General features: G+C 43.5%; 1 protein-coding gene across 7 annotated transcripts in view; it reads left to right on the forward strand.

The window, feature by feature from the left end:
• crebbpa (CREB binding lysine acetyltransferase a) overlaps positions 1-25824 on the forward strand; it is a 60118-nt gene that overhangs the window by 24365 nt on the left and 9929 nt on the right. The window contains exons 3-23 of one of the 7 annotated variants that reach the window (XM_078278438.1): positions 2693-2872; positions 4663-4918; positions 9210-9323; positions 10603-10863; positions 11205-11304; positions 11508-11645; positions 11826-11943; positions 12902-13073; positions 13673-13735; positions 14532-14653; positions 16786-16998; positions 17331-17639; positions 17973-18152; positions 19396-19570; positions 19967-20085; positions 20253-20492; positions 20806-20894; positions 21846-21926; positions 22440-22496; positions 25053-25130; positions 25234-25301. In XM_078278438.1, the coding sequence (XP_078134564.1) occupies positions 2693-2872; positions 4663-4918; positions 9210-9323; positions 10603-10863; positions 11205-11304; positions 11508-11645; positions 11826-11943; positions 12902-13073; positions 13673-13735; positions 14532-14653; positions 16786-16998; positions 17331-17639; positions 17973-18152; positions 19396-19570; positions 19967-20085; positions 20253-20492; positions 20806-20894; positions 21846-21926; positions 22440-22496; positions 25053-25130; positions 25234-25301 (3133 nt within the window). The remainder of the gene's footprint in view (positions 1-2692; positions 2873-4662; positions 4919-9209; positions 9324-10602; positions 10864-11204; positions 11305-11507; positions 11646-11825; positions 11944-12901; positions 13074-13672; positions 13736-14531; positions 14654-16785; positions 16999-17330; positions 17640-17972; positions 18153-19395; positions 19571-19966; positions 20086-20252; positions 20493-20805; positions 20895-21845; positions 21927-22439; positions 22497-25052; positions 25131-25233; positions 25302-25824) is intronic. The other 6 variants (XM_078278447.1, XM_078278456.1, XM_078278492.1 and 3 more) reach the window with 6 other exon arrangements.

A 25824-nucleotide genomic window follows, 5' to 3' on the forward strand; every position in this document is an offset into this window, starting at 1 on the left:
GCCCTGTCAGTCATGTAGGGAAAAATGGGTATTGTAAACCACTTAATCAGTTAGAATGACAGAGGGCGAGTGCAATGAGGAAGAAGGAGGGAGGGCAGCTCAGCTGAATAGTCTGGCCTGGCAGCAGAGCATTGAGATGATACTTGGCAGCTGTCCTGCCTGCCGATGTGTGGAGTGTGTCAGAGCGGGGGACTGAATGGGGAAGAGCAAAGCAGAGGGCGTGTGCGTTTATGCATGTGCAACTGTGTGTGTCCGCCTGCTCAGCTGTGTTGAAAGGCTGCCAGTGTCTGGTCGACTCAGCTGGATCTTTTTTATCTGGTCTGTTGGAGCGGTGTCAACAGCCTGAGGGGATACAGCCTTGCTTGGCATGGCTGAGTCTGGTCTGGTCTCCCAGCAGCTCTGTGGATGAGAGAGCAGCAGCATGTTCAGTGTGTAAAGCATGGCACTGAGGATTTTATTCCCCCAAACAAGGTCCTTCCAGAGACTATTTTGCATCCGGCACTTAGCTGCTCAAGACGATTGCGATTGGTTTAAAGAAATGCCAATAAACCAGAGCAAGTTTTTCGCCTATCTGGAATGTTGTGGGGACTAGCCAGACCTTCCTCCGCAGCACTGTGGAGATAGGTCTGGCAATGCGAGACTACATCAAAGTTAGCAAAACCGCTCTCTCACATTATTGCAATCGGTTGATAAAAAATGTTCAATTATAAAAACTACATAATCATTTACACACTTGACTCTGCTTTCATGCCATAGTTTGCCACACACCCTCTATAGAGTAGTAGATCCTGAAATTAGCACCCCTATGTACTGAATCGAGAATCAATTTGGATTTGGGAATCATGACCCCAAGAATCAGAATTGAATTAAATCTTGAGATACCAAAGATTCATACCCCTAATATATTTTTATAGTACATTTTCTAGAAATTCAACTGATAAAACTAGAAGGGCACTCTGAGAGCACAGACCTCCGCCAAGGCCATACCCGATTTCAATTTGAATCCGTAAAGTGAGAATAAATTTGTCCATTTGCTTCAAAATGTAATGGGTTCTTCCCTGTCCCATGCTACACCCTTCCAGTTTCATTTAAATTGGGCCAGTAGTTTTTCTGTAATTCTTCTGACAAACAAACTTGGCTTGAAACTAGATCGCTAGCCGACCGCGAAGCTCTGCATCGCTATGGTCTGAACAGTATGGGTGGTACGGGTCATGAAAAAAACATCCGAACCGCTCGGTTCGCTTGTCTCGGTTCGGAGCGTGTGTGTGTCGCACGGTTCGTCAGTCCACTGTTAATGTGCACTAACCTCTTACTGCCGTAGTGCCCACTTTCGACACCTATGTTAAAACACTTAGTGGAAACGACGAGGGGGATGAGCGTGACGAACGCAACACATGGCAGCTGATTGGACGAACGCGTCACGTGGTTGTTGCTGCTCCCGAATTTCAAAACGGACTCTAATGGCGTCTCGTTCTAATCAAATATTCTCTGGTCCATCTCAGCTAAAAACGCAACACTGAATGCGTCAACATGTTAAGGCCCGGACACACCGAGCCGATAATCGGCCGTTGGACAGTCTGGCGACGTCAGTGCCGTCGTGAAGACAGATTCAGCAACTGCATGGCCTATTTCTTGCTTAAAATGTTTTCAGAAACGGGTTTCGGTGAACTATTTTAGTACAGTATGAGATCGTATTCTGAACAAGCTGCCATGACAGTCTGGCTTTGAATTTCCGGAGAAACGAGACCCACGTGACGGGTTCGTCCAATCAGCTGCCGGTTTTCATTTTTGGGCGACAATACAGATTAGCACCGCCTGCTGTTATGGAGAGGTATTGCGTCTCATCTCTTCGGTGTGTTCTGAGGCATTTTTTTTTACAAACTCTGGGAGACTGATCAGTCCAACTGCCTTTTCTGCTGACGGTTGGCCGTCTGGTTGGTGTGTAAGCAGCTTTAGCGTGTTGTTCATTACCGTGCCTGTTTGTAGCCATTAGGTTACCCACAACTTTATTTTCCCTTTACCTGTTCAACTGACTTTAGCAGTTCGGATAACGCACTCCACTGTCCTGCTCTTACAGACCTGGACTAACCAGAGACAGTTGCCTTGATTATGTACTTGCGGCACTGCGTTGCTACTGTTCACGGCAGTGCGACACTGAATAAATATAGGGGAAACACAATGGGTATTTGCCGTTACTTTTGGCAATAAAAATGTTTTTGGCCTGTACAATTATAGGGAAAACACTATCTGGTGGCTCCGTAACCTACCTACTGCAATGTTAGCAATGTTTTTAACTGTGTTGTTTCTCATGGTTCCATTGGTTGCAAACTCTACTACCGACTAGCTTGAGAAGAAAAAGGAGGTGACGGAGGTGATGGAAGAGAAATGGTTGGAACTGTTTCTGTAGTTGAGGGCTGTAAAAGTCCCTCCTGCCAATAGCTAGTACCATGCTGAGCGGTTATGGTGCCAAAGCATGGGCTGGTTTAGACCAAGCCAAGCACAGTCATCCTGGCATAACTATGATCGGGCCTGCATCTGCAGAGGGGGTCTAGTAGTGACATATTAGCATTGAAATGAAGGTGGATCCCTTTTTTTTGGCACTATAGGCCTAAGTAGTGTGTGCTGTCAGTCTGTGAAGCTAATGCTTCTAAATTATTATATTAACTTTATTATCATATGTCTGTCTTTCCAGATGGGCCTGGGCAGTAATGGGGCTCCTTTTGGGGCCCAGCCCTACGGTCAGGGTGCCATGGGGCCCAGCCAGCAGCTAAACCCTCAGCAGCAGCTCCAGAACAAGGCTTCTCTTACCAACAGCCTGTCACCCTTCCCCAATGAGCTCAAAGGGGCCACTGTCACTAGTGTGCCAAACATGGTTAGTGCTTGTTATGCATATTGAGACATTACCAAAGAAATGATAACACAAATGTTATTAGACAAATATTTAGACACATGAATTTCAGTCAATACGGCAATTCCCAGTGAAGCAAACAACTCGCTTCTTGACAAACCTCTCAGCGAATGCTAACACTGTATCGCTCATTTTGAGAGAAGGTGACGGTAATGCACCTATAAGCTGGATGCCAACTGCAGTAAAGTGAATGAAGCGAGCATGCACGTTAGTGTTTATTTGCCGTGCTGTCCTTACTTCACAATACTTAACTTCCTTACTTCATGGGCAAATTTATTTCTGTCCACCGTTTTAGAACTGCGGTCACACCAACTAACAGCCACGGACGCGCTATCTCTACTTAAAATTGATTGTGTGGGATAGAGTTGGTCCGATGGATGATGTCATAGCGATGTCAGGTCAGACATCATGATGCACATTTTTCTGCTACGGTAGTGGATATATACAGTACTGTAGCTGGTTTTGTGATGTTTTACTGTGGGCAACATCATATGTCAGATCGGTAGACCTCGCCCACACTAACGTGGGAGCCAACAGGGACCTAATGTTTCATTCAGGTTCATCTCGTAAACTCTGAAATCTATACTTTTGATGTTTTTGAAGGTTGTTTACAATTACAAAGTTTAATTTTCTTTTTCTTTGTTGAAATACATACATCTGTCATCATTTTCTTGTTCTTTCGATACAGCATTTTTAATGATTATATGCTAAAATCATAGCATAAATATCCCACAATATCTACATAGACAGATTCATAAAATTCTATTTAAAAAAAAAAACTTATCAGCAAACTCCACAATCTTCTTGTACAACAGGTCCCCAAGTACTTCTGTGATGATTGTGATTAAGTTTTTTTTTTTTTACTGCATCATTTTTTAATAATTGCTTAAGTCATATCCCATACACATGCATTGTTATATAGGTTATATTAATGCAGACCAATTTGGCAGCTGCCGGGTTGAGACAGGAGGCAGCTTCCCTTTGGTGTCTATGTTAACCCTAGACTGTATGTCATTATAATGTTAATCAGTTGGACTGTTCAGAGCCGTGCGGAGCTCCACGTTCGGCTCACAATCTAGTTTCTGGTCTATTTTCTCCATGATTGAATCTGGCAAGGAAACACACTGATAATCTATAGAAGAAGTAGAAGTATAAAGTAGCAGAAAATGGAAATACTTAAAAGAAAAATACAAATGTACACTACCGGTCAAAAGTTTGGGGTCACTTAGAAATTTCCATTCCACTCCATTACAGACAAAATACCTGCTGAGATCAGTTGCATTGTTTTTTTTTTTTAACCAGGGCAGCAGTTTTCAGATTACATTATGTGCTTAGATAATTGCAAAAGGGTTCTCTAATGTTTTCTCAGTTAGCCTTTTAAAATGATATCAGATTAGTAAACAGAATGTGCCTTTGGAACATTGGATGAATGGTTGCTGATAATGGAAAATGTAGATATTGCATTAAAGATCAGCCACCCACTCAGATCAGCTGGTATTCTGTCTATAATGGAGTGGAATGGAAATTTGTAAGTGACCCCAAACTTTTGACCGGTAGTGTAGTACTTGAGTAAGTGTTACATTCCACCACTAACAACCATGACCACTAACAACGCGCTGTCTGCAAAGGGTGTAACAGTACACAGAAGTCATTTGCCTGTCTACAACTGTGGTATTGACAGGCCTGCAATCAAAAAAATGTTTTAACCCATTACAACATTTGTCTTTTTTTTTTTTTCTTTGTCAACCATGCAGCAGCCTCAGCAGCAGGCGGCAATGCTCCAACTGGCCGGCGGCGGAGGTGTGGCTGTGCCTTCGGCAGGCCCCACAGCCGACCCAGAGAAGCGCAAGCTGATCCAGCAGCAGCTGGTCTTGCTGCTTCACGCACACAAGTGCCAGCGACGGGAGCAGGCCAACGGGGAGGTGAGAGCCTGCGCCCTGCCTCACTGCCGCACCATGAAGAACGTCCTCAACCACATGACCCACTGCCAGGCCGGCAAGTCCTGCCAGGGTGAGTTGGAGCATTTGATATTATCATATAATGAAATCAAATTGATACTTTCCTGGGGTTGAAAAGTTTTGTAGAAATCAACCCTCCTTTCTACTGATTGAGACTTTGCTGCTGTGGGGTTAGATTATTAAATGGCTTAAGACTCAGACTCAGTTTTTTCTAAACGTTAATCAATGTCCATGGCAATCTTGACAAAGTAAACAAATACATTTGATGTATGGATCTTGTGTAAATTCTGCTTTGTTTGTTACCAAGTAGTAGTAGAGAGATTGGAATGACAACATTTTGGGTAGCCAACGTTTGCATTTACAGTGAGCGAGCTGACGATAGCGTTACGTTCGTACGAGTCAAAACGCAACAGCTCAATCATGTCACTGACGTTACCACTTAACGTAACTCTTCTACATCCCCTATGGGACATAGGGCCTCAAAGACACCTCTCCATTGCATTTATTTCTTGGCAACATGCTGCACATCTCCCTGTGACAGGTGCATCTTAGCAGCTCCTTCAACTTTAGACACCAGCTAGCAGGGCCGTTTCTAGCCCCAAAAGGGCCACATTCTTCTTAAGAAGGACAGCACTGTCTTTGTTTGTGGTGATTCACCTCTAGTCTCTAATCTTTTCAGATGGATTTAAATAAGAAGGTTGATGATTGATTTCATTTTCAAAACATTCAAAACTGTTAGTGTTATTTCTGTTTCAAACGGCAGCAATAAATAACATATTGACATCTAAAGGGTTCATGTAATTTCATACATTAGCAGTGAAATTAATTAATGCATAATAACCGTGATAATCGTGAAACCATGATTCTTTTTCAGACTATAATCGTACCAACAAAATGTGTAATTGTTGCATCCCTAGTTGGGAGTGGACAGTTAAGATTAAATGTTGATAAACAAATGGCTACCAGGAAAACACTTACATGTTGTGGATTCACAGTGTATAAAAAAAATATGAACATTTGTAACATAGGCATAGTACTTAAAGGTCTAATGTGTAGGAATTTCTCCCATCTAGCGAACTGCGTGGCGCAATCAACTCTCTCGCGCCACGCAGTTCAAAGTACGTATTACAGCTACGGTAGCCTTCACGCTTCAAAAAGCCGGTCTCTTGCTCTTTTCAATATCCTTTTCTTTTTCTGGGCGAAGAAAAATACTCCTATTCCTGAAATTTGGATTTTGAATACGTGTGGTCTTCCATATTTCCTTCTTCAAACTTGCCGGGGCCGGGAAGCTACGACACCCATTAGCAGCACCTGTGAGTTTATCGTGTCAGCGAAAGGCGGAGCAGTATGTCCTGTATGTCCCTTACCGGCTAACGTATTTCAAGATGGAGCATGAATATGGAGCGTCTACCCCAGTTCATGCGAATGTAAAATTTCAACCCAAAAGGAATACTTGGAATTGATGGTGGTGGTAAATATTCATAAAAAAGGACATGTTTGTGAACGGGCAACACAGATTTTGATAATTAACAACTAAACGCGTTACTAGGCCTGTCACGATAGTCAGTCAGTCAATCAATTAATCGCACAATGGGAAAAAAAATGAGCTCGATAATTTCCATTTGCATGCTTGTTTGTTTTCCTTGTCTCTCTCTCTCTACCAAAGAGACTGGAGGACCACTCTCGGTTCCTTAGCGTAACGAGGAGTGAACCTTCTTGTCAGTCGCATGGTCTTTGTGTGGGGCCGGGACTCCTGGCGGAGAGAGAGAAAACGCTAGTTGAGAGTTGGAGCAGGGTTTCCCGCAGCACTTTGCAGTTAAGGCACCGTCAAAAAAACTGCGATATCCGCTGTGTTACTCAGCGTCCTGTTTTCTCCCTTTCATTCCAAACCACAGTTGACAACCTGCAGGTGGAGGTGGTGGAGACAGGCTCGGACATACACGCCGCTGTGTATGTCCGAGCCTGTACATTAACGGTACAAGCCTACAGCTGTCTGCGGACACTGAGTGCGGAAAGTGTGTCAGAGTTGCGTGTGTGTGTGTGTCGGCCCGCCCCCACGAAGCTCCGACCTGCAGAGGAGCAGAAGCTGCACCTTCGCCAAAATGAAGACTGAAAAACAGAACTATTTTGGTACAAACATTTACTCACCATGTGGCAGATAGCCATATAGATAACACATTTTGCTGGACGATAAATTGTCCCAGAAATTATTGCGATAAACGATAATATTGACGTTCAGAGACCAGAGATCTGCCACATGGTGAGTAAATGTTTGTACCAAAATAGTTCTGTTTTTCAGTCTTCATTTTGGCGAAGGTGCAGCTTCTGCTCCTCTACAGGTCGGAGCTTGGTGGGGGCGGGCCGACACACACTTTCCGCACTCCGTGTCCGCGGACAGCTGTAGGCTTGTACCGTTAATGTTCTGTGCATTGTCGGACACATGCAGCCACTTTCCTGAAACAACTTGCGAGACTGACAAGTCCACAGCGGCGTGTATGTCCGAGCCTGTCTCCACCACCTCCACCTGCTGGACGCTGAGTAACACAGCGGATATCGCTCATATACCTTTTTGACGGTGCCTTAACGGCAAAGTGCTGTGGGAAATCTCTCTCTCGCTCTCTGTCGTCCCGCCCCCACACAAAGACCATGCGACCGACAAGGGGGTTCCCTCCTCGTTACGCTAAGGAACCGAGAGTGGTCCTCCAGTCTCTTTGGTAGAGAGAGAGACAAGGAAAGAAAACAAGCATGCAAATGGAAATTATCGCGGCCGGAAAAATTCTGGAGCTCTTTTTTTTTTTTATCGTGCGATTAGATGACTATCGTGACAGGCCTAATTACCATATCACTTTCGCAAATCCTTTGTCTTACTTACACCTCACTTTGCACCGGCTTTGTAATGCCTACTACTACTACTGCACTTTATGTAGCCTTTTGTATTCTGTATTATTGTATTGAATGTGAAACTTTGTTGTCCTGCACGCTTATGCTTTTCTTGGCCAGGTCGCCGTTGCAAATGAGAACCTGTTCTCAACTAGGCTAGATCCACTGTACCCTTCCTCCACCAATTTCCACCAATTGGCAGTATGGTGTGTTTTTGTCTGCTGTTGAACCACTGGCCCCTGCTGCTTTCCTTATTATATCAGCATCGCTTCAATGAAACATTCCCCACAAGCTACTCTTGATTTAAATTTGGCTCTATGTCTTTGCCCTGGCTTTGGACAGAAATGCAAAGTTAAATTTCAAGCCAAACTTATTCAGAGGCCAAGGTGTGTTATGAGTGAAGGAGTCTACGGCTCTGCTTCCTGCATGCCAGCTCATTTTCTCTAGCTCAGAATCTGTGCTTCTCTGTGCCTCTGATAACCGTGGAGAGAGATTTTGTTCCCTAACACATAGTTATCACCTCTAAGGTTTTAGATCTGTTAGCTAAGTTCATTTTCACCTCTGAGGGACTTTGGAGTCTGCAGTATAACAAACTTTGGGCCTCAATCTTTTGTTGATCACTGCACATTGAATGTACAAAAAACACCAACATGATAGTCCTGCTATGTTTGAGTCTTTGCCAGTAGTATTGGGGTCCATACAAAGATAATAAAGTTTAATTGTGATTATTTGTGCATAGCCCTTTGGAGCTTAAAGCCAGGTAGTAATTGTACATGTATATGTGGTAATATTAAAAAGTGCAAGGCTGATTTTCGCCAGCTAGTGCTTTCTTGTTAGATAATTGCTAGCACATTAGCCTGGCCACAATTGAAATGAGCACCTCAGTTTGTTCAGTCACGCATCAGGAAATACAGTATAGTTCCCTTTCCACTGGGCCAAACCAACAGCCTTCCAAGAGTGGAAATGTGTTTAGTGAGCTGACCACTAGGCCCATCCTTAAATCATTTTTATATACCAAGTTATATTTTCTCCTAGATTTGAGCATAATGCAAATCCACATTTTGTGTACGATACTGTTTTCATATAACCCATTTTCAGCCAGGTTAATAAAAAACAACCCTTTCCTTGGAAACTCATGACTAACATATTTTTTTTTTTTTTTTTATTTATTTTTTTTTTTTTAAATACAGTGTTAAGTCGGGCTGGGAAAACGTATACCTGCTGCTTGGGGTTGCAAGAATGGGTGAAAAGCTGATACAGAAAAACAACAACCATGTTGGTCATTTTTACACACTTTAATGTAAAACAAAACGAAGCTAAACGTAAGACGTATCGAAAAAACGGCAATTAAATGTGGCAATCGTGATTCCCAGTGTTTATTTCTCGGAGGCGACCAAATAAGGAAAACTGTCAGTGTCAAGACTGAGCCCTGTTGCTCTCTTTCTGTCTCTTTTTCTCTGCAGTGGCTCACTGTGCGTCGTCCAGGCAGATCATCTCCCACTGGAAAAATTGCACACGGCACGACTGTCCTGTCTGCCTGCCGCTGAAGAACGCCAGCGACAAGCGCACCCAGCAGCGTAAGTACAAGAAGCAGTCTCCGGCCCGCTGTCGCTTGACCATTGTCAAGTCGTCACCACAATGCAAGGCTAAATTACTTCCATTAAGTATTTTGAATAAGCAGGACATCTAGACATTGCAAGCTCTGTGCTCGATTTACAAAGGCCCCAGACTTTATCTCAGTCATTACGGGAGATTATGTTAGATTAGATTATGAGTATTGAGTTCAAGTAGTCCATAGTGACCGCCTTAGAAAGAATTAGAAGAACTTTGGCTGCGTGAATTGTGGCTTTCCTGAAACCAGCCAAAGATGTTTGTTTGTAGAATGTTTGTGTATTTTACCATTCAGGCAATTTATTTCTAGGTTTGTGCTTTTCCACAATGACAAAATGCACTCGATGAGTAAGAGTGTACCTACTGGGCTTGTAATCTGACACACATGAGGGATAGGAGTGTGATGGAGGGAAAGAGGGAGGAAACAGGGTTGTCCCGCTGAGCCATTGGCTGTTGAGCTGTTTGCTGCTGCTCCCCACTAGAACAGAACAGAGCTGAGTTTGACACTCTTTCTGCCTCATTCTAAAACTGTTTTTCTGTTTTGTTTTTCACTCTCCCCATGTAGCTGTTGTCACAGATTCACAGTCTGTTCGCCATTTCTTTTCTGCATTACTTACAATAGTATCTGTTAGTTCTCTAGATTACTTACATTAGTTACTTTACACTTTTGTTCCCATTTGTTTTCTTTACTTTACCACTCTGCTCAGCATCTTTCATCACTTAAATCATTCCAGCGTTGGTCTGTCCCTGTTTGGCTTGCATGTTAAAGAACGTGACGCCAAGGCTTGTGTCTCTCCTGCCAACACAAGCAGAGCGCAGTATTTCTTTGTTCTGCCTCCTCCCATTTTTGTCTTTGCACAAACTAGGAGCTTTTTTAACCAGATCAAAGCCCGAACCCAGAAAAATATGCTAATGCTCTGTCCCCTGAAGGGATTTATGTATGCATTCAGTTCACTGCTGTTTAAAGCATTTAGCCTTACATTATGTTCTCACTGTATCATGTTGCCATTTGACTTTGTTTGCCAGAAGTTTAAGTGTGAACGCATGTGTATTTGGTACTACCTGTGTTAAGTATTCTACGTCTTTGCCATGTTTTCACCAAAGAAGTATTTTTTTAATATTTATTGGGCTTGGCACAGTATCAACACTTGCATTGTGTTTGCGTACTCTCGCTGGAGTAAGACAGCATTTTCAGTATGATTGTATTTAAGTGTTTTGGACTGACTGCTCCGTCTCTCACCCCAGCCATGCTGAGCTCCCCCAATACGGGCCTCCAGAACCCTATGTCCTCAGTTGGTGTGGGTCAGCCCAGTGCTCCCACCATCAATACCTCAGCCCCCATAGACCCCAGCTCCATGCAGCGAGCCTACGAGGCACTTGGGCTGCCCTACAGCAGCCAGACCACTAGGCAGGCACGGGGGGCCCCAGGACAGACTGCAGGTGCACAGAACGCACAGGCCCAGCAACAACAGCTTCCTCAGCAGATGAGACCCATCAATGCACTTGGTAAAGCCAAACAGTATGATTTTATTCCTATATTTTCTATGTGCACTTTTCGAAACCTTACTCTCTCTCAAATGTATGCATGTATGTATTGATTGACTTGTAAATGCACACTCAACTGCAAGGCTTTGCGAAATGGGTCTAAAGAGGTTTTTTTTTTATGTTTTAAAGAAAAACTCAAACTGTTAATTCAAGTGTTTGTTGTCAAGCTGCTATTTTAAGTATGTTTTTTGTTATTGTATAGAGTAATCTTGAGTTGTAGACATGGTGGCCATATTGTATAGTCTGAGCTTGGTTTTGAAATCAAGGCGGTGCTGTTTGCTCACAGCGCTCTTTATTTACAGAACGCCAGATGGCTCTTGGAGGTGCGACACTGGGCGTGATTACTTCAGAACAGACAAACCTGCACACGGACTCCCTACCCAACGCACTCAACACTAACAAGTCAGTCCCAGCCAATAACTACATTGCATTCTTTGACCCTACACATTTTTTTAAATTGCAGGAAACTTAAAGAAGCTACTTAAAATATACAGGTTTAATAGATATGATGCTGAGTGCAGTTGCCTGGAAAAATAATGACACTATATTTAAAAACAAAGAAATAAAAGCTGTAACTTGTGTCCGTTCTTCTGTTCCACCTCCAGTCAGCTGCTGTCAGACGGGTCCACCGTGGGCTCAATGGGCAACCTACCCACAGCAGCACCCATCTCTGCCACAGGCACCAGGAAAGCGTGGCATGAGCATGTCACTCAAGACCTGCGCAATCACCTTGTACACAAGCTGTAAGTGCATACCCCTGCTGGAGAACTGTAACCGTTTGAGAATGATCGTTAGTCTTCTTACTTGTTAAGTCACCCTCTCTTGACTGTTGTTTCAAACCCTGATTTTAAAAGCAAAGTTTTGAAGTCCAGTAGTAGAAATTGGAGCGATTCATTGCTGAAAATTCTGTTCTTCTGTGGCAGAGTACAAGCCATATTCCCTACCCCCGACCCGGCAGCTTTGAAGGACAGACGAATGGAGAACCTGGTGGCCTATGCCAGAAAGGTGGAGGGGGACATGTACGAGTCAGCTAACAGCCGGGTAGGTTTCCTGAAACGGGCCTCAACTAGGAATAACTCACCTTTTCAAGGCCACGTGTAACCTGCTGGAAAGCAGATAAAATGCAGGTTTAAGATACTTTCACATTGGCCTCACTTTTCTGCCCCGGAAGTTGCAGTTGGTCTGACTCTGGTCTCGTTCGCTACAAAAAAAGGAAAACAGAATAGGGAGTGCTGGGTACGCTAGCATACGGGGTAAAGTAGAGTTCAGATTAAATATTGAGGCATGTGAACCCAGTATCACATCAATATCACAGGAAATACCGATTTCAGAGTTATTACACTCCAATGTCACTTGAAACTTTACACATATTGCAAAGTAAGCACATTCACTCACAATGAGGTATTTCTATATTACAATTTATTTTTCTTTTATACCATAGTGCTCTTTACTGTTTATAATTAACTCATAATTCATTTCCATTTTTTTTGGAAAATATCATCTTGCAATTAATTTATTGCTAACTCTTTACACATAGTTGAGGCCTAGTAACATGGGTTAAACACACACACACACACACACACACACACACACACACACACACACACGTATGTTTCACTATCTTTGTGGGGACCCATCATTGACATAATGCATTCCCTAGCCCCTTACCCTAACCTTAACCATCACAACTAAATGCCTAACCTTAACCCTTACCCTCACCCTAACCATAACCTAATTATAACCCTAATCCTAAAACCAAGTCTTAACCCTCAAACAGCTCTTTAAACTTGTGGGGTCCCGCATTTTGGGCCCCACAAGGCTGTGCAGACCCCACAAGTATATATTTCCTGGTTTTTGGACCCCATGAATATAGTAAAACAAACACACACACACACAGAGAGAGCCTTTTTAGCATAGCCACAAAATACACAGTATGCTCATTGTTTTTGTCAACTTTACTGTCGCCTTCCACTTACGTCTTTTCTCCCCCCTTCCCCAGGATGAGTACTATCACTTCCTGGCTGAGAAAATCTATAAAATCCAAAAGGAATTGGAGGAGAAGAGGCGCTCAAGGCTACAGAAGCAGATCATCAATCAGGCACCTATGGTTGCCCAGGCGACCCAGCAGCCAGGCCTTCCCCAGCCCAGTGCCTTTGGCCCAAGGCCACAGAGTGAGTACAGTGTTTATAAGGCTTACAGAATTTCAGGCAAAAGCTCAAATATTTTTAAAGTTTTTTAGAAAACATTGTTGGAACAGGGCAATTGTCTAAAACTATTTGTGTCCTTAATATACCTGATATTGAATGCAGTTTCACATATTTCCATCTTGAATACTAAAAAGAATTATTCTCGGCTGCAAAGCTGTATGGTCAAGTTGACATATTACCCAGCCGGGTTGGGCCATACCGATAAATACTGTGAGACGATTTGTCTACCTGAAGAGTTTGCTATACCCTTTATACTCCTTTTTAGGTTTAGGTTTCTTGATTTGTCAGCTACTTTTTTCACTTACAAAAAACATTCCCATTCCGTTATTTTATTTATAGATGATGCTTATGTTTCTTAATTTAATTCCCAGACAATTGCCCTATACCCAGCCATTTATCATGTTAAATTTCTTTGTATTCTTGTATAAAGTTGAGAATATTTTGCCCATAAATGGAAAACCATGCAGTGTTTAGGTTAAGTGATTATTTGGCTATTTTCATTACAGCTGATTATGTTCTTTGAGTTGTCTTTTGGTTCAATGTTTTTTTTCTTTTCTTTATAGATGGGCCTGTTCCTCTGCCCAACATGCCAAATCAGATCATGAACCGCATGCAGGTTTCTCAAGGTACGCCTTGAATTTTGCATGTTGCTCATGGTATTTTCTAGTCTGGCTATCACCAGACCAAGCTCAATCTTTTAAGATTGAACATTAGTCTGGGGAATCTGCTTTGTATTTTCTCTGCACAAGAGGCGTGATCAATGGGCATAGTTCAAATGACTCTGTACGCAATTGGATAGTCCTTCAACCAATCAGACCAACGATCCGGGCGACGTGGCAGCAACAGCAGCATCAACAGGTTGCAGCGCTTCGGTGGCTGGCTTGTTGAATGTAAACAAAAAGCTGCTTGGTTGCTTCTCTATCGTCATTGTGTTAAACCCGCCAATAGCGCGCCAGGTGGATAAGCCAGTTTGTGATTGGTTCCCGCAAATTTGTAACGGAAGCAGGATAGATAAACGTACAGGTTTCCAGCCTGAGCTGCAGGGCAAAATCAAATCGCCAGCAGATCGGGCTGGGTTTACCCAGTCTAGGAATTTTCAGATACAAAGAAAACAAAGATGTGGAAGATGTGCAAATAAAGAGGAACAGAAAAGATTATTCAATTTTGAGATAAAAGGATAGAAACTAAGCTACATTATATGGACGTCTGAATAAATAAACAGTGAAGCAGAACACATTCACTGAACGCTCACTGAGGCCATTAAAAAGGCAAGAAAGCATCAGGAAGAGACAATGGTTTAATTAAAGACCTGAAGAAGAAGAAAAAAAAAGTAAACTTTTAACACTATCTTGGTATTGCGTAGTTCTTCTGCACTCCTTGTTGTTTGTCCATTGCTGAACATTGGTCCACTCTTCTTTACAGGAATCAACCAGTTTAACCACATGGCTCTGCCCAATGCCCAGATATCCCAGACACCAATGGGAGCCCGAGCTGCCTCACCCATGAACCACCCACAGCAAATTAACATGAGCTCCGTCCCAGCAGTAAGGAGGGCAGGGGGGAGGGCACGCAAATCACAGAGTACACACACACACACACACACACACACACACACACACACACACACACACACACACAGGCATGTAAGTAACATGAGCTAACACCCAGTCGCTGGTAAATTCACACAAGCTACCTCAGGCTTATTAAAAATGTAGTCGATTGATCAGGTCATGAGCTGGTGAATTTTAAGAGAGACTGCACCAGGTGGACATGTAAGAAAAAAGCGAAAGGCCTGCTGTTAGTAGAAGCAGGTAACTTGTAAAGAAAAGAGTGTATTGCTCTACACAGTGTAGCATTGAGTCAGATTGTGCCAAGCAGAGCTTTGGGGAACCCAGGTGTGGGATAGAGACATGGACCTTTTAGTACAGAATAATACGCCCTCTTGCGCAGTGAACATAAGATGTCATGGTTATCTCGGCAATTATTGCGAATTTTTGATCCTGTGTAGAAGTGGCTACAACTCAAAGTGGCGAAGAGTGAAGGGGTCTGAATACTATATCTAAAGCTGCTGCATCTGTGATGAGCTGAAATCAGCCAAGAATAAGCTTTGCTGATGTATATTGGTCAGACTCTAATACATACGATAATGTTTTAATCATATGAAAAAACATAGTTTCAGTCAGGATTTTACCGGCATTCCTGGACGACCTAAATTAGATGTGGTAAAATATGCAGGGCACTTTAAAGAAAGCACTAACCTGTTCTTTTATAACAAAAACAAGAATCGATTACTCTCGTTATTATTTCAGCACTATAGACAATATAAGCCTCTTTCCGACCGAGTAGTTACAGGAACATAGTTATAGGAACAGTCCACTTCTAAACAGTTCTACTAACTACTCTCCCTACTTTACCATTTGCATTCACACTGGCCAAGTGGCCATAGGAACTGACCTTTTGTTATTATAACACAGCCCTCTAACCACCACATTAGGTGCTTTCCGACCAGATTGTACTTGTACTTTTTAGAGGAAAAGTACACTTCTAAGCAGTTCTAAGAACTACTCTTCCCCCAAAATCTTTTTTTCCGTTTGCATTCCCACTGGCCAAGTGGCCATAGGGACTGGTAGGAGGAGGGGTAAGGGAGTGACGCAAGCATGGCAACGGTCTTTATAGCATCGTCACTAGACCTTAGCGCATATAGAACATAAAACAACTACAAAGCAGCATGGAGGAGGCCGTACATGGCCAGCAGTGCCTGCACCTCCGCATCGTGTGTGTGTGTGAGAGAGAGAGAGAGCCGGCGAGCCGCAGGACACGCTTGAGTTCAACTCTGAAAAGACAGTTAACCACAGGTTCCCGTTAATCTTATGATGGACATGTGTTGTGATATTTAAACAAACGAACCGTCAACGGCAAAATAAAAGCCTCTTATTTACGAGAGCGGTCTGAGAGACCTCCAGCTTACAGCGAGGTGTCTGAGTATGACTGGCCGAGCGACGAGCTAGAGGCCGGGGCGGGCGCTTGCTGGCTGTCGCCTCACTTCATGGAGCTTCTCAACTCCGAAAACTTTGAAGCAAATTGTCAATTGGCATAAATTTTCGCAAGACCGCCTATATTCAAAATCTAAACAGTTAATTTCTCGCCTAAAATGTTGTCAGAAGTGAATTTAATGATGAATAAGATGGTGAAAATTGTTCTGAGTTGGCAGTGGGCGTGACTTATAAGTTCGACCAATCAAGTACACCTAGGAAAAGGGAAAAGACCCTGCTCTGAAGTAGGAGCTAAAAAAGTACGCTACTGTGGCCAGAGGAACTTAAAAATCCCCACATTTTTCCTGTCGGAACACGACGAAAAAAGTGTTCTAGGAACGTTTGGTTCTAAGAACTGCAAAAATCCCTCCGGTCGGAAAGCAGCTATAGACACTAGCTAGAAGACTGTGAAAGAGACGGAAATCTAGATGAGTGACACACTAAAAAAAAAAATCTCTGCTACGAGCACATTCATACAGTCTTATTGTAGATGGAAGAAATTCATTGTAAACCATTACTGCATTATTATAGAGTTGGAATGCCACCAATGTGATTGATCTTTGCCATGGCTCGTGCGTCTGGTTTGGTCAGTGGAGACTCCTGTTACTCTTCTCATAGTAACATCAGCTTTTCTTGCCTTGTAGATGGGCATGTCTCCCTCCAGGATGCCCCAGGCCCAGGGCATGATGGCCGGACATGGTGGTGGTAACATGGTAGGCCAGACGGCCAGCCAGGGACAGTTTCTGGCTCAGACCCAGTTTCCTCCAGGATCAACTGCAGGCGCTGCAACGGGTGCCATGAATGTCACCGTGGGGCCTGGCATTGGCCAGCCCCCTGCCCAGGCTGCCGTCACCCAGGTGAGACATGAAGAGAGATGAGGGGTGTGGAGCTGTAGCAAATAAAGTCGAAAAACTGATTGGTTTGGCTGTTTTCAGCGATGCTCTCTTAGAGTTGCTACATATGTGTGCTAATTCCACCCAGCTGCTGCGGAACTAAAACTCTTACTTCCACCAATCATACTACACACTAATTTTTCTTAAATTGTTCTCGTACCAATCACAAGATGCTCTCTAAACTCAAATTGTGTGTTGTGTTTGTCTGGTTGACCTTATGACTGTACGTATGTCTGCTAATCTTGTGTGTGTATGCGTATGTTCGCCTGCCCTTTTGTGTGTGTCCTTCTCTCCAGCAGCAGCAGCAGAGCGCTAACCTCCCCATGAATGCACTTGGCCCCTCGCTGGGCCCTCAGCTAGCCTCCTCCCAAACCCCCTTGCACACCACGCCTCCGCCTGCTGCCTCCTCCGCTTCCACGGCTGGGGGGGCCACTAACCTGCCGCATCCCCAGCCCTCCAGCCGCAGCTCCACCCCCACCCTCCCTGGCCCTGGCCCTGTCCCTGCCCGGGGTGCCACCCCACCCCGCCCCACCCAGCCCCAATCCCAGGCGGAGCTCCCTGCAGCAGCACAGACGCAGCCCCTGCCTCAGCCCCCTACCACGCCGGTGAGACTGACACCCTCAGCATGCCCTCCATTCTGACCCCCTCCCTGCAAATTCCCATCCCTCTGACTGCCATGTACCAACCAGTCTCATCCACGTCCACCTTTCTGTCTGATAACTGCATCTTCAACACTGTTTGAAGCATCCATCACAATGGGAATGTTACATCTTTCAACTTAAGGGAGCAATGAAATAAACATGGGAGGTGTTCATCTGTGTCGTGGTTTCAGCCCTGCATGTATAAAAGCAATTGAGCTGTTGACATTACCTCATATTCGTTTTCTCTGTCGATGCCTCCATTTCTCTCCCCCCTCCCCCCCCCCACCCGTGTTTCAGCTGTCTCAACCAGGGGCGAGTCTGGATAACCGGGTGCCCACGCCGGCCTCAGCTGCCAGCGCTGACCTGCACTCGCAGCATGTCGGAGCAGACCTGCCTGGTCAGGAGGTCAAAGCAGAGGCACACCATGACCAACAAGAGTTTGAGGCTGCTGGCGGCAAAACTGAGCCCAAGATGGAGGTGGGTTGAAGCGATATGTACAAATACACGTCAACTGATTCATCTATCTATTTGTTAATTCATGCAGCTTTTAACTCAGTTGTGCATTCTCACTCCAATGATTCACCCTTCCCTATATTTGTTGGCAAAAATAAAGTTTAAATAAAGCTTTATGTAGCCTGACTAGCTGAATCTTAATTTTGCATAATCCATCTATATATTTGTTCATCAATTCATATGTTTTATCATTTGCCGTTAGTCCCTAAATAAATAAAAATGATTTTTGAAGTCCTTAACAAAATTCTTACTCCATTACCAAAGTGTTAAATGGATCTGAACAATAAGTAGACTTGAACCTATGCAAGGCCAAAAAGGAAATTATCTTTTCATCTGTGGACATTATAACAGGAGTATCACCCTCAGCCAGTTTTTGTTACGGTCGAAAAAGAAAGTTGAGTTGAAATGAATTTTGTGATTTTGAGTAGGGATGCTATGATACATCAGATCTGCTTTGTCCCTGACACAGACCTTTTTTTAAGCGGATCGGGTATAAGCTATGGCTACGTTAAATACATTTTAATTGTCAATGTCCTTATAAAGTTGCTCCTCTTGCTGTTTGCTGGTAGTTTTCTCCTGATATTGTTTGTGAACTTCATTGCGATTCTTTATGAGTGATCGAATTGGTGATGTTGAAGGATTTGACACAGCATCCTTCTTGCATTACTTCGATTTTGCAAGTATTGCATAATGCTTTTTTCACTGTGAAAAACATCCAGACCATACACCAGCACCGCCCTGACACACAAAACGCGGCTAGATGGAAATAATCAACGGTCCAGTTTTGCTCATCGTGCCGATGTATATATTAAAAAACAATAAACTAACGTCAGCAGATAACGATATGAATGCATGTTTATCAAAAGGTGAAGATTTAACTTTGATTGAAACACTGCCTAATTTAATACATTTTGTGGCATTAATGCTGCTTTGTACCTCTGCGATAAGTGTATAATTACACTCCTTTATCCCTTATTTGAGAACTTTAGATTGTCAAAATGAGAATTTCATGGAATGCACACTTAAACTTCTCAGTGACCCACAAACTCGCACCTCAAGTAACCACAAGGGAAACGTGTTTTCCTGCAGAAAAATCAAGGTTTTACATATGAGAGAGAAATTCAGTCATCAGTCATCCAACTCTTTGTAGTGTCAAGTTTTAAAACATGACTGTGGTATAATGACTCATTTTACTTTTTGTCTGTAGACTGAGAAAGACTTTGCTTCAACGGTGGTGGTGAAGAAGGAGGAGCCAGAGGAAAAGCCGGAGCCAATGGAGGTGGAGGAGAAAAAGCCGGAAATGAAGGCAGAACCCAAAGAAGAGGAAGAGGGTGGAGCCAACGGCACAACCTCCTCATCCCCCTCTCAGTCACGGAGGAAAAGTAAGTCTAATTCCAAGGGATGAATAAAATCTTTGTCTGTGACTGATCCACTCAGTAAGCAAAGAGGGTTGATTAATACACCCAATCTTTGCCAACTGTGAGACAGTCATGACTTATGAGTTTCATTTAAACTTATTATGACAACTCTGAACAATGTCCAGATTCTTGAAAGCCTTCTTTGATCTTGGCAGCATTTTACACAAATAATGAATGGGTTGTGCACCTGCTGTTAGAATATACCTGACAAGTCATGATACCCACTTGAAGGCCATATAATGTAACGTTTCAGGGTTCTTTTCCTCTACAGTAAACCCTGCTTTTCCCCCCATCTTTTCTTATTTACTTTTTCTTTATTACTTACACATACCTTTCCTTTTCCGTTGTTATTTTTTTCAGTCTTTAAGCCCGAGGAGTTGCGCCAGGCTCTGATGCCGACTTTGGAGTCTCTCTACAGGCAGGACCCCGAGTCGCTGCCCTTCAGACAACCAGTAGACCCTATGCTTCTGGGTATCCCTGTACGTAGCACACATGCACATAACCTTTTTGAAATGATGAAAAGTGTTGCTCCTGCAATGTTGTTAATAGTTTGGTTTTGGTGGATGCACATACTGTGATTTAGCTCCACTATTTTAGCTCTTTTGTCGGTAACAATACAACTTTTTATCTGTCCTTCTCTCTCCAGGACTACTTTGACATTGTTAAGACCCCAATAGACCTGTCCACAATAAAGCGCAAGCTTGACACGGGCCAATACCAAGAGCCCTGGCAATACGTTGACGATGTCTGGCTGATGTTCAACAACGCCTGGCTCTACAACCGCAAGACATCCCGTGTCTACAAGTACTGCTCCAAGCTGGCCGAGGTGTTTGAGTCAGAGATTGACCCTGTCATGCAGGGCCTGGGATACTGCTGCGGGAGGAAGGTGAGATGAAGGCTGAAGACTGCCAAATTACTAAAAATCCAATGTTTACTTCCCCTTTCACTCATGAGCTTTGTTTGGTAAAACACACAAAAACTGTTGACTCAGTAGGATGAGCATGCATTTTACTTTTCACCATGCGATTGTGAATATTTTGGTGCTTGGTCCTCATTGCCCAGCACTAAGATGAGGCAAATTTAGATGCTAAAGAGTAAAATTCAAATAATAACTCTGGCTGATACTTTTTCTACTCCTGAGGCAAAGGATTTGTTTAAAGTTTTTTTCACCACCTTTGCCATCTTGCTTGTGTCTGCAGTACGAGTTTTCCCCTCAAACCCTCTGTTGCTATGGCAAGCAGCTCTGCACCATACCTACTGGGGGCACATACTACAGTTACCAGAACAGGTACGTGTGTGTGTGTGTGTATATGCATTATTGAGTGTTTGTCCGTGTATATATTTGCAGTTATGGATGTCTGTAAACTCAACTATGTATCGGATAAAAAAATGATATTGCACTAATTGGAATTTGAATCTCACTGAATCGTCTCATGCGTGTTACACATTTGCATGCGCAGTTGTTCATTAAGTGTTTTGATGGGCAATAAATGCAGCCATTTGAACTGTATTACCCACCCCCGGCAGCCTGGGATCTGTTCCTCTGTAGCTCTAGAGGGACCACTGTAATTCAGGCAGTCCTGTCATCCTGACAGCTTCGGCTTTAATGGCTCTGCCTCCAGGTCCTGGCACTGCATGAGACTACAAAATGGTTTTGCTCACAACATTTCTTATCAGCCAAGTTCCAGTGTTGCACATACAGGGAAACACGCTGAGGACTAAACCCAAAAGAGCATCAGACACAGAGCAACAAAGCAGTGTGTTGATTGTGTTTTGCTCAGCATCTATCGAGGGACTACGTGAATTCAGTGTTGCGAGCCATCGCTTCTGTATGACAGATGAAAATATATCGCGTTGGCCACACAACTGTTTGCCGATCAGTGCCCTTTCCTCTCAGTTAAAAGCAAGCAGATGACTGCACGTTCCTTAAAAGTATAAATTATTTATTTGCGGCCCCTGCTGTATAAGCGGGGTAACTGCAGCCCTTTTTCACACTTAAACCGGGCACGTTGAGAGCGGAGCGGCACAGAAGCAGGAGTGATACAGCACAGCCTGACAGACAACATGAGGCTCCTGCAGCGCAGGCCATTTACACTCTCAGTGGGGGCTCAGGGATTCCTCACTCTGTTATAAAACATAGAAGACAAGTGTTATTTTGTGCACTATTGTATTGGACACACAATAGCTGAATACTAAATGAGTGTTGAATGTGCTGAATGTTAAATGTGTATTTTTGCAGGTATCATTTCTGTGAGAAGTGCTTCAACGAGATCCAGGGGGAGAGTGTGACGTTAGGAGATGATCCTGCACAGCCACAGACGTAAGTAAACTGCCTATTGATAAACCCACTATTAAAATTTTTTTTAGAAAATATTGGGCCTCATTCACTGTTGTTTCAATTTCTTGAAATGTTAAATTATTTTGCTTTCTTGCTTTGGGGGCCATACTTTTCTCTTACAACTACTAGCAACAACAACAACTTCACCGCTTTCTCCATGATACACTTGTCGGCAAATGTATTTCCTTATATAGAGAAATGGCGGTGTAGCAGTATGCCGATTGCAAATAGTGGGCCTGTCAATTTTTTATGTGCAAAATAAGAACGTTTCTGCGAATGTAGTGAGGGGAGACTTTCCCCGTTTTTTTTTTGTTTTTTTTACCAGCCTTAGTGTTTTTTTAGATGCTTATTATGCATGGATGAAAGAATTGGCCCCCCATAGACTCGGCCAGCAATAAGAAACGCAGAAACAGAGAAATACAACAGTGTTTTTGTGTGCGTCTTGTTTTTCTCACTACCTCTTCTCTTTTCCCTTTCTTTTCTTTGACACTTCAGGATGATATCAAAAGACCAGTTCGAACGGAAGAAGAACGATGTACTTGACCCTGAACCGTAAGTAGACACAAATCTGACACCGTCTCAGAGGGAAGGACTAATACTGACAGAGAAGCATGTTCTTTCTGTACTTCTTTTTCAGAAGTTATTCTGCCACCCAATTCTGGCTTTGTTTTTGTGCTCTCTGATCAATTACTTAAGCTTCAGTGGTGCCTGAGGGCAACTCAGCAGCGCCACCTGCTGAGTGGAACTCTGTCAAAACTCCCTGTTCATTGACAGTTTTTCCATCAGAGAACGAAGGCTCCTAGTTCTCTGATATGCAGCGATTGCCTTTCATTTGTGATGTGTATAATAGGATGTCATCCCACAAAGGCACAGTTGCATTAGTTGCTTGCTGTCTGAGCAGTTAAGATATCAACATGTATACAAATGATGGCCATCAGGAACAGACAGTTTTGAGAATTGGCAGTGTTTGATAATTTTCAGTTGCATTAAATAACCAATGCATCAGTCATCCATGTCAGAGCACATGTAGAAGTGCTACATTAACAGTAACTGGCAGGTGCTGTTGCTGTTGACGTAGTAGTGCTAGTTTTTGCATTTTTACCATTTGGCCAACACTCTTAATGTAGCAGAGTGAGTCAGGTAGCGTTTAGTCTATAGGTGCTTTCCGACTGGATAGTACTTGTACTTTTTAGAGGAAAAGTACACTTCTAAGCAGTTCTAAGAACTACTCTCCCCCAAAAAAAAAAAATTTCCGTTTGCATTCCCACTGGCCAAGTGGCCATAGGGACTGGTAGGAGGGGTAAGGGAGTGACGCAAGCACGCCAACGGTCTTTATAGCATCGTCACTAGACCTTAGCGCCACATACAACAACAACAAAGCAGCATGGAGGAGGCCGTACATGGCCAGCAGTGCCTGCACCTCCGCATCAGTCCACTTTTCCGAGTTCCGCATTTCACGTCCATTCGTAGTAATTCGCGTAATGTTTTGCTCAGCACAGACGGGGCTTTGTATATTGGAACAGACCCGCCTCTGCCTGCTGCTGCGCAGTATATTGTGTGTGTGTGGTGATGGCCGGCAAGCCGCAGGACTGCGCTTGTGAGTTGCTCCGACAGTTAACCACAGCAGGTTCCGTTAATCTTATGATGGACATGTGTTGTGATATTTAAACAAGCGAACCGTCAACGGTGAAATAAAAGCGTAAATAAGAGTATTTGCGAGGCGGTCTGAACCTCCAGCTTGGGTGCCACAAACAAGGAGACTGGCCGAGCGGCAGGCTAGCGGCCGGGGCGGGCGCTTGCTGGCTGTCGCCTCACTTCATGGAGCTTCTCAACTCCGAAAACTTTGAAGCAAATTGTCAATTCGGCATCAATTTTCGCAAGACTGCCTATATTCAAAATCTAAACAGTTAATTTCTCGCCTAAAATGTTGTCAGAAGTGAATTTAATGATGAATAAGATGGTGAAAATTGTTAAATGTCCCGTTGTTGGTTGTTGCTCTGTCTGCAAGTTTTGAGTTGGCAGTGGGCGTGACTTCGACCAATCAAGTACACCTAGGAAAAGGGAAAAGACCCTGCTCTGAAGTAGGAGCTAAAAAAGTACGCTACTGTGGCCAGAGGAACTTAAAAATCCCCACATTTTTCCTGTCTGAACACGACGAAAAAAGTGTTCTAGGAACGTTTAGTTCTAAGAACTGCAAAAATCCCTCCGGTCGGAAAGGCCCTTATATCTATAGCCGCTTTCCGACCGGAGGGATTTTTGTTCCGACTGGACCAATTTGGGGATTATTAAGTTCCTCTGGCCACAGTTCCTGTAACTCTTTCAGCTTCTACTTCAGGGCAGGCTCTTTTCCCTTTTCCGCATAGTGGTGGTTAAATGGCTGTGATTATAACAACAAAAGGTCAGTTCCTATGGCCACTTGGCCAGTGTGAATGCAAATGGAAAAAACAGTTTTGGGGGAGAGTAGTTAGTAGAACTGTTTAGAAGTGGACTGTTCCTATAACTACGTTCCTGTAACTACTTGGTCAGAAAGAGGCTATTGACGTTCCACTTCTGTGATTGCTCCGTTGCCGACGGAAATTCCGCTGAATTTCACTCATTTAGGCTGGATATCCGTTGCCTTGGGCTTCCTTTGTGCATTTTAAACTCCGGTCGATTTATGAGGACTATGGTTAACCTTTTTCTCAGATCTCTGCATGGTAAATCCAGACAGATAGCTAGACTATCTGTCCAATCTGAGTTTTCTGTTGCACGACTAAAACAACTTTTAAATGCTGCACCAAAACAACTTCCTTCCCGAGGCTATTTTGCAGCAGCACCGTGGCTTTTCCCGGTGCCTAGTACCGCCCATGACGACTGTGATTGGTTTAAAGAAATGCCAATAAACCAAAGCACGTTTTTCTCCCATTCTGGAAGGCTGTGTGGCCTAGCCAGACCCTCCTCCACAGCGCCGCGGTGGAGGAGGGTCTGGGGAAGCGAGACTAGGTAGCGTTAAATGTCTTATTTAGCTTGAAAGGAGACATGTGACACAAAGACTTCTGTGGAGATCTGTGATCTTTTTAGCTGATTTCAAATGCATAAATGTCTGACTGTATGCTTACTTTTCTTTAGGTTTGTTGAATGTAAAGATTGTGGACGGAAGATGCACCAGATATGCGTCTTACACTACGAAGTCATTTGGCCATCTGGGTGAGATGTCAAATTGTACTTTTAGTAGATTTACATAATTGTTTTTGCATATTTTGTCTGTTAATTGTAACAAAGTCTAACATCTCTCTCTTTCTCTTTCCAGATTCATCTGTGACAATTGTTTAAAGAAGAGTGCAAAAACACGGAAGGAAAACAAGTTCTCTGCAAAACGTTAGTTCAGTTCTCTACATTTGAGTTTTAAATATCAGGTCCTTGAATCAGCTTTCCTTGTGATGTCTCGTGCAGTGTTCAAAATGTCAACAGATTATTGCAGTTTTGTCTCACAAGCACTGAAGACAGAAAATAATTAGGGCCTAGCATAACGCGTTAATCTTTTTTAATCGCATGCCGCCATTTATTAATTTATTTTACACTTCACTCTGCTTCGCGTCGTGCCTAACAGGATACTATTTTGACCCTTTGCCACACCTTTAATTGTCATCAAGCTGCCATACTTCCTCCTAACTGCTGCAGGCATGATGGAGAAAGACAGCAGCAACACAATCCTGAATGGCGCTTTTTATTTTCCAAAACTCCCGGACGGCTCAGTAGACAAGTTGAAAGCCATATGCACATTGTGTAAAGCCAAATTAAAATATCACCGAAGCCAAGCTTGAGCTACCACCTACGAGCTAAGCATAGTAGTACAGTTAACGTGACTCAGGTTGACGATTCAAATGTGTGACTAGATTCA

Source organism: Sander vitreus, chromosome 2 (genome assembly GCF_031162955.1).
Source record: "Sander vitreus isolate 19-12246 chromosome 2, sanVit1, whole genome shotgun sequence".
In the NCBI taxonomy this organism is placed as follows: domain Eukaryota; kingdom Metazoa; phylum Chordata; class Actinopteri; order Perciformes; family Percidae; genus Sander; species Sander vitreus.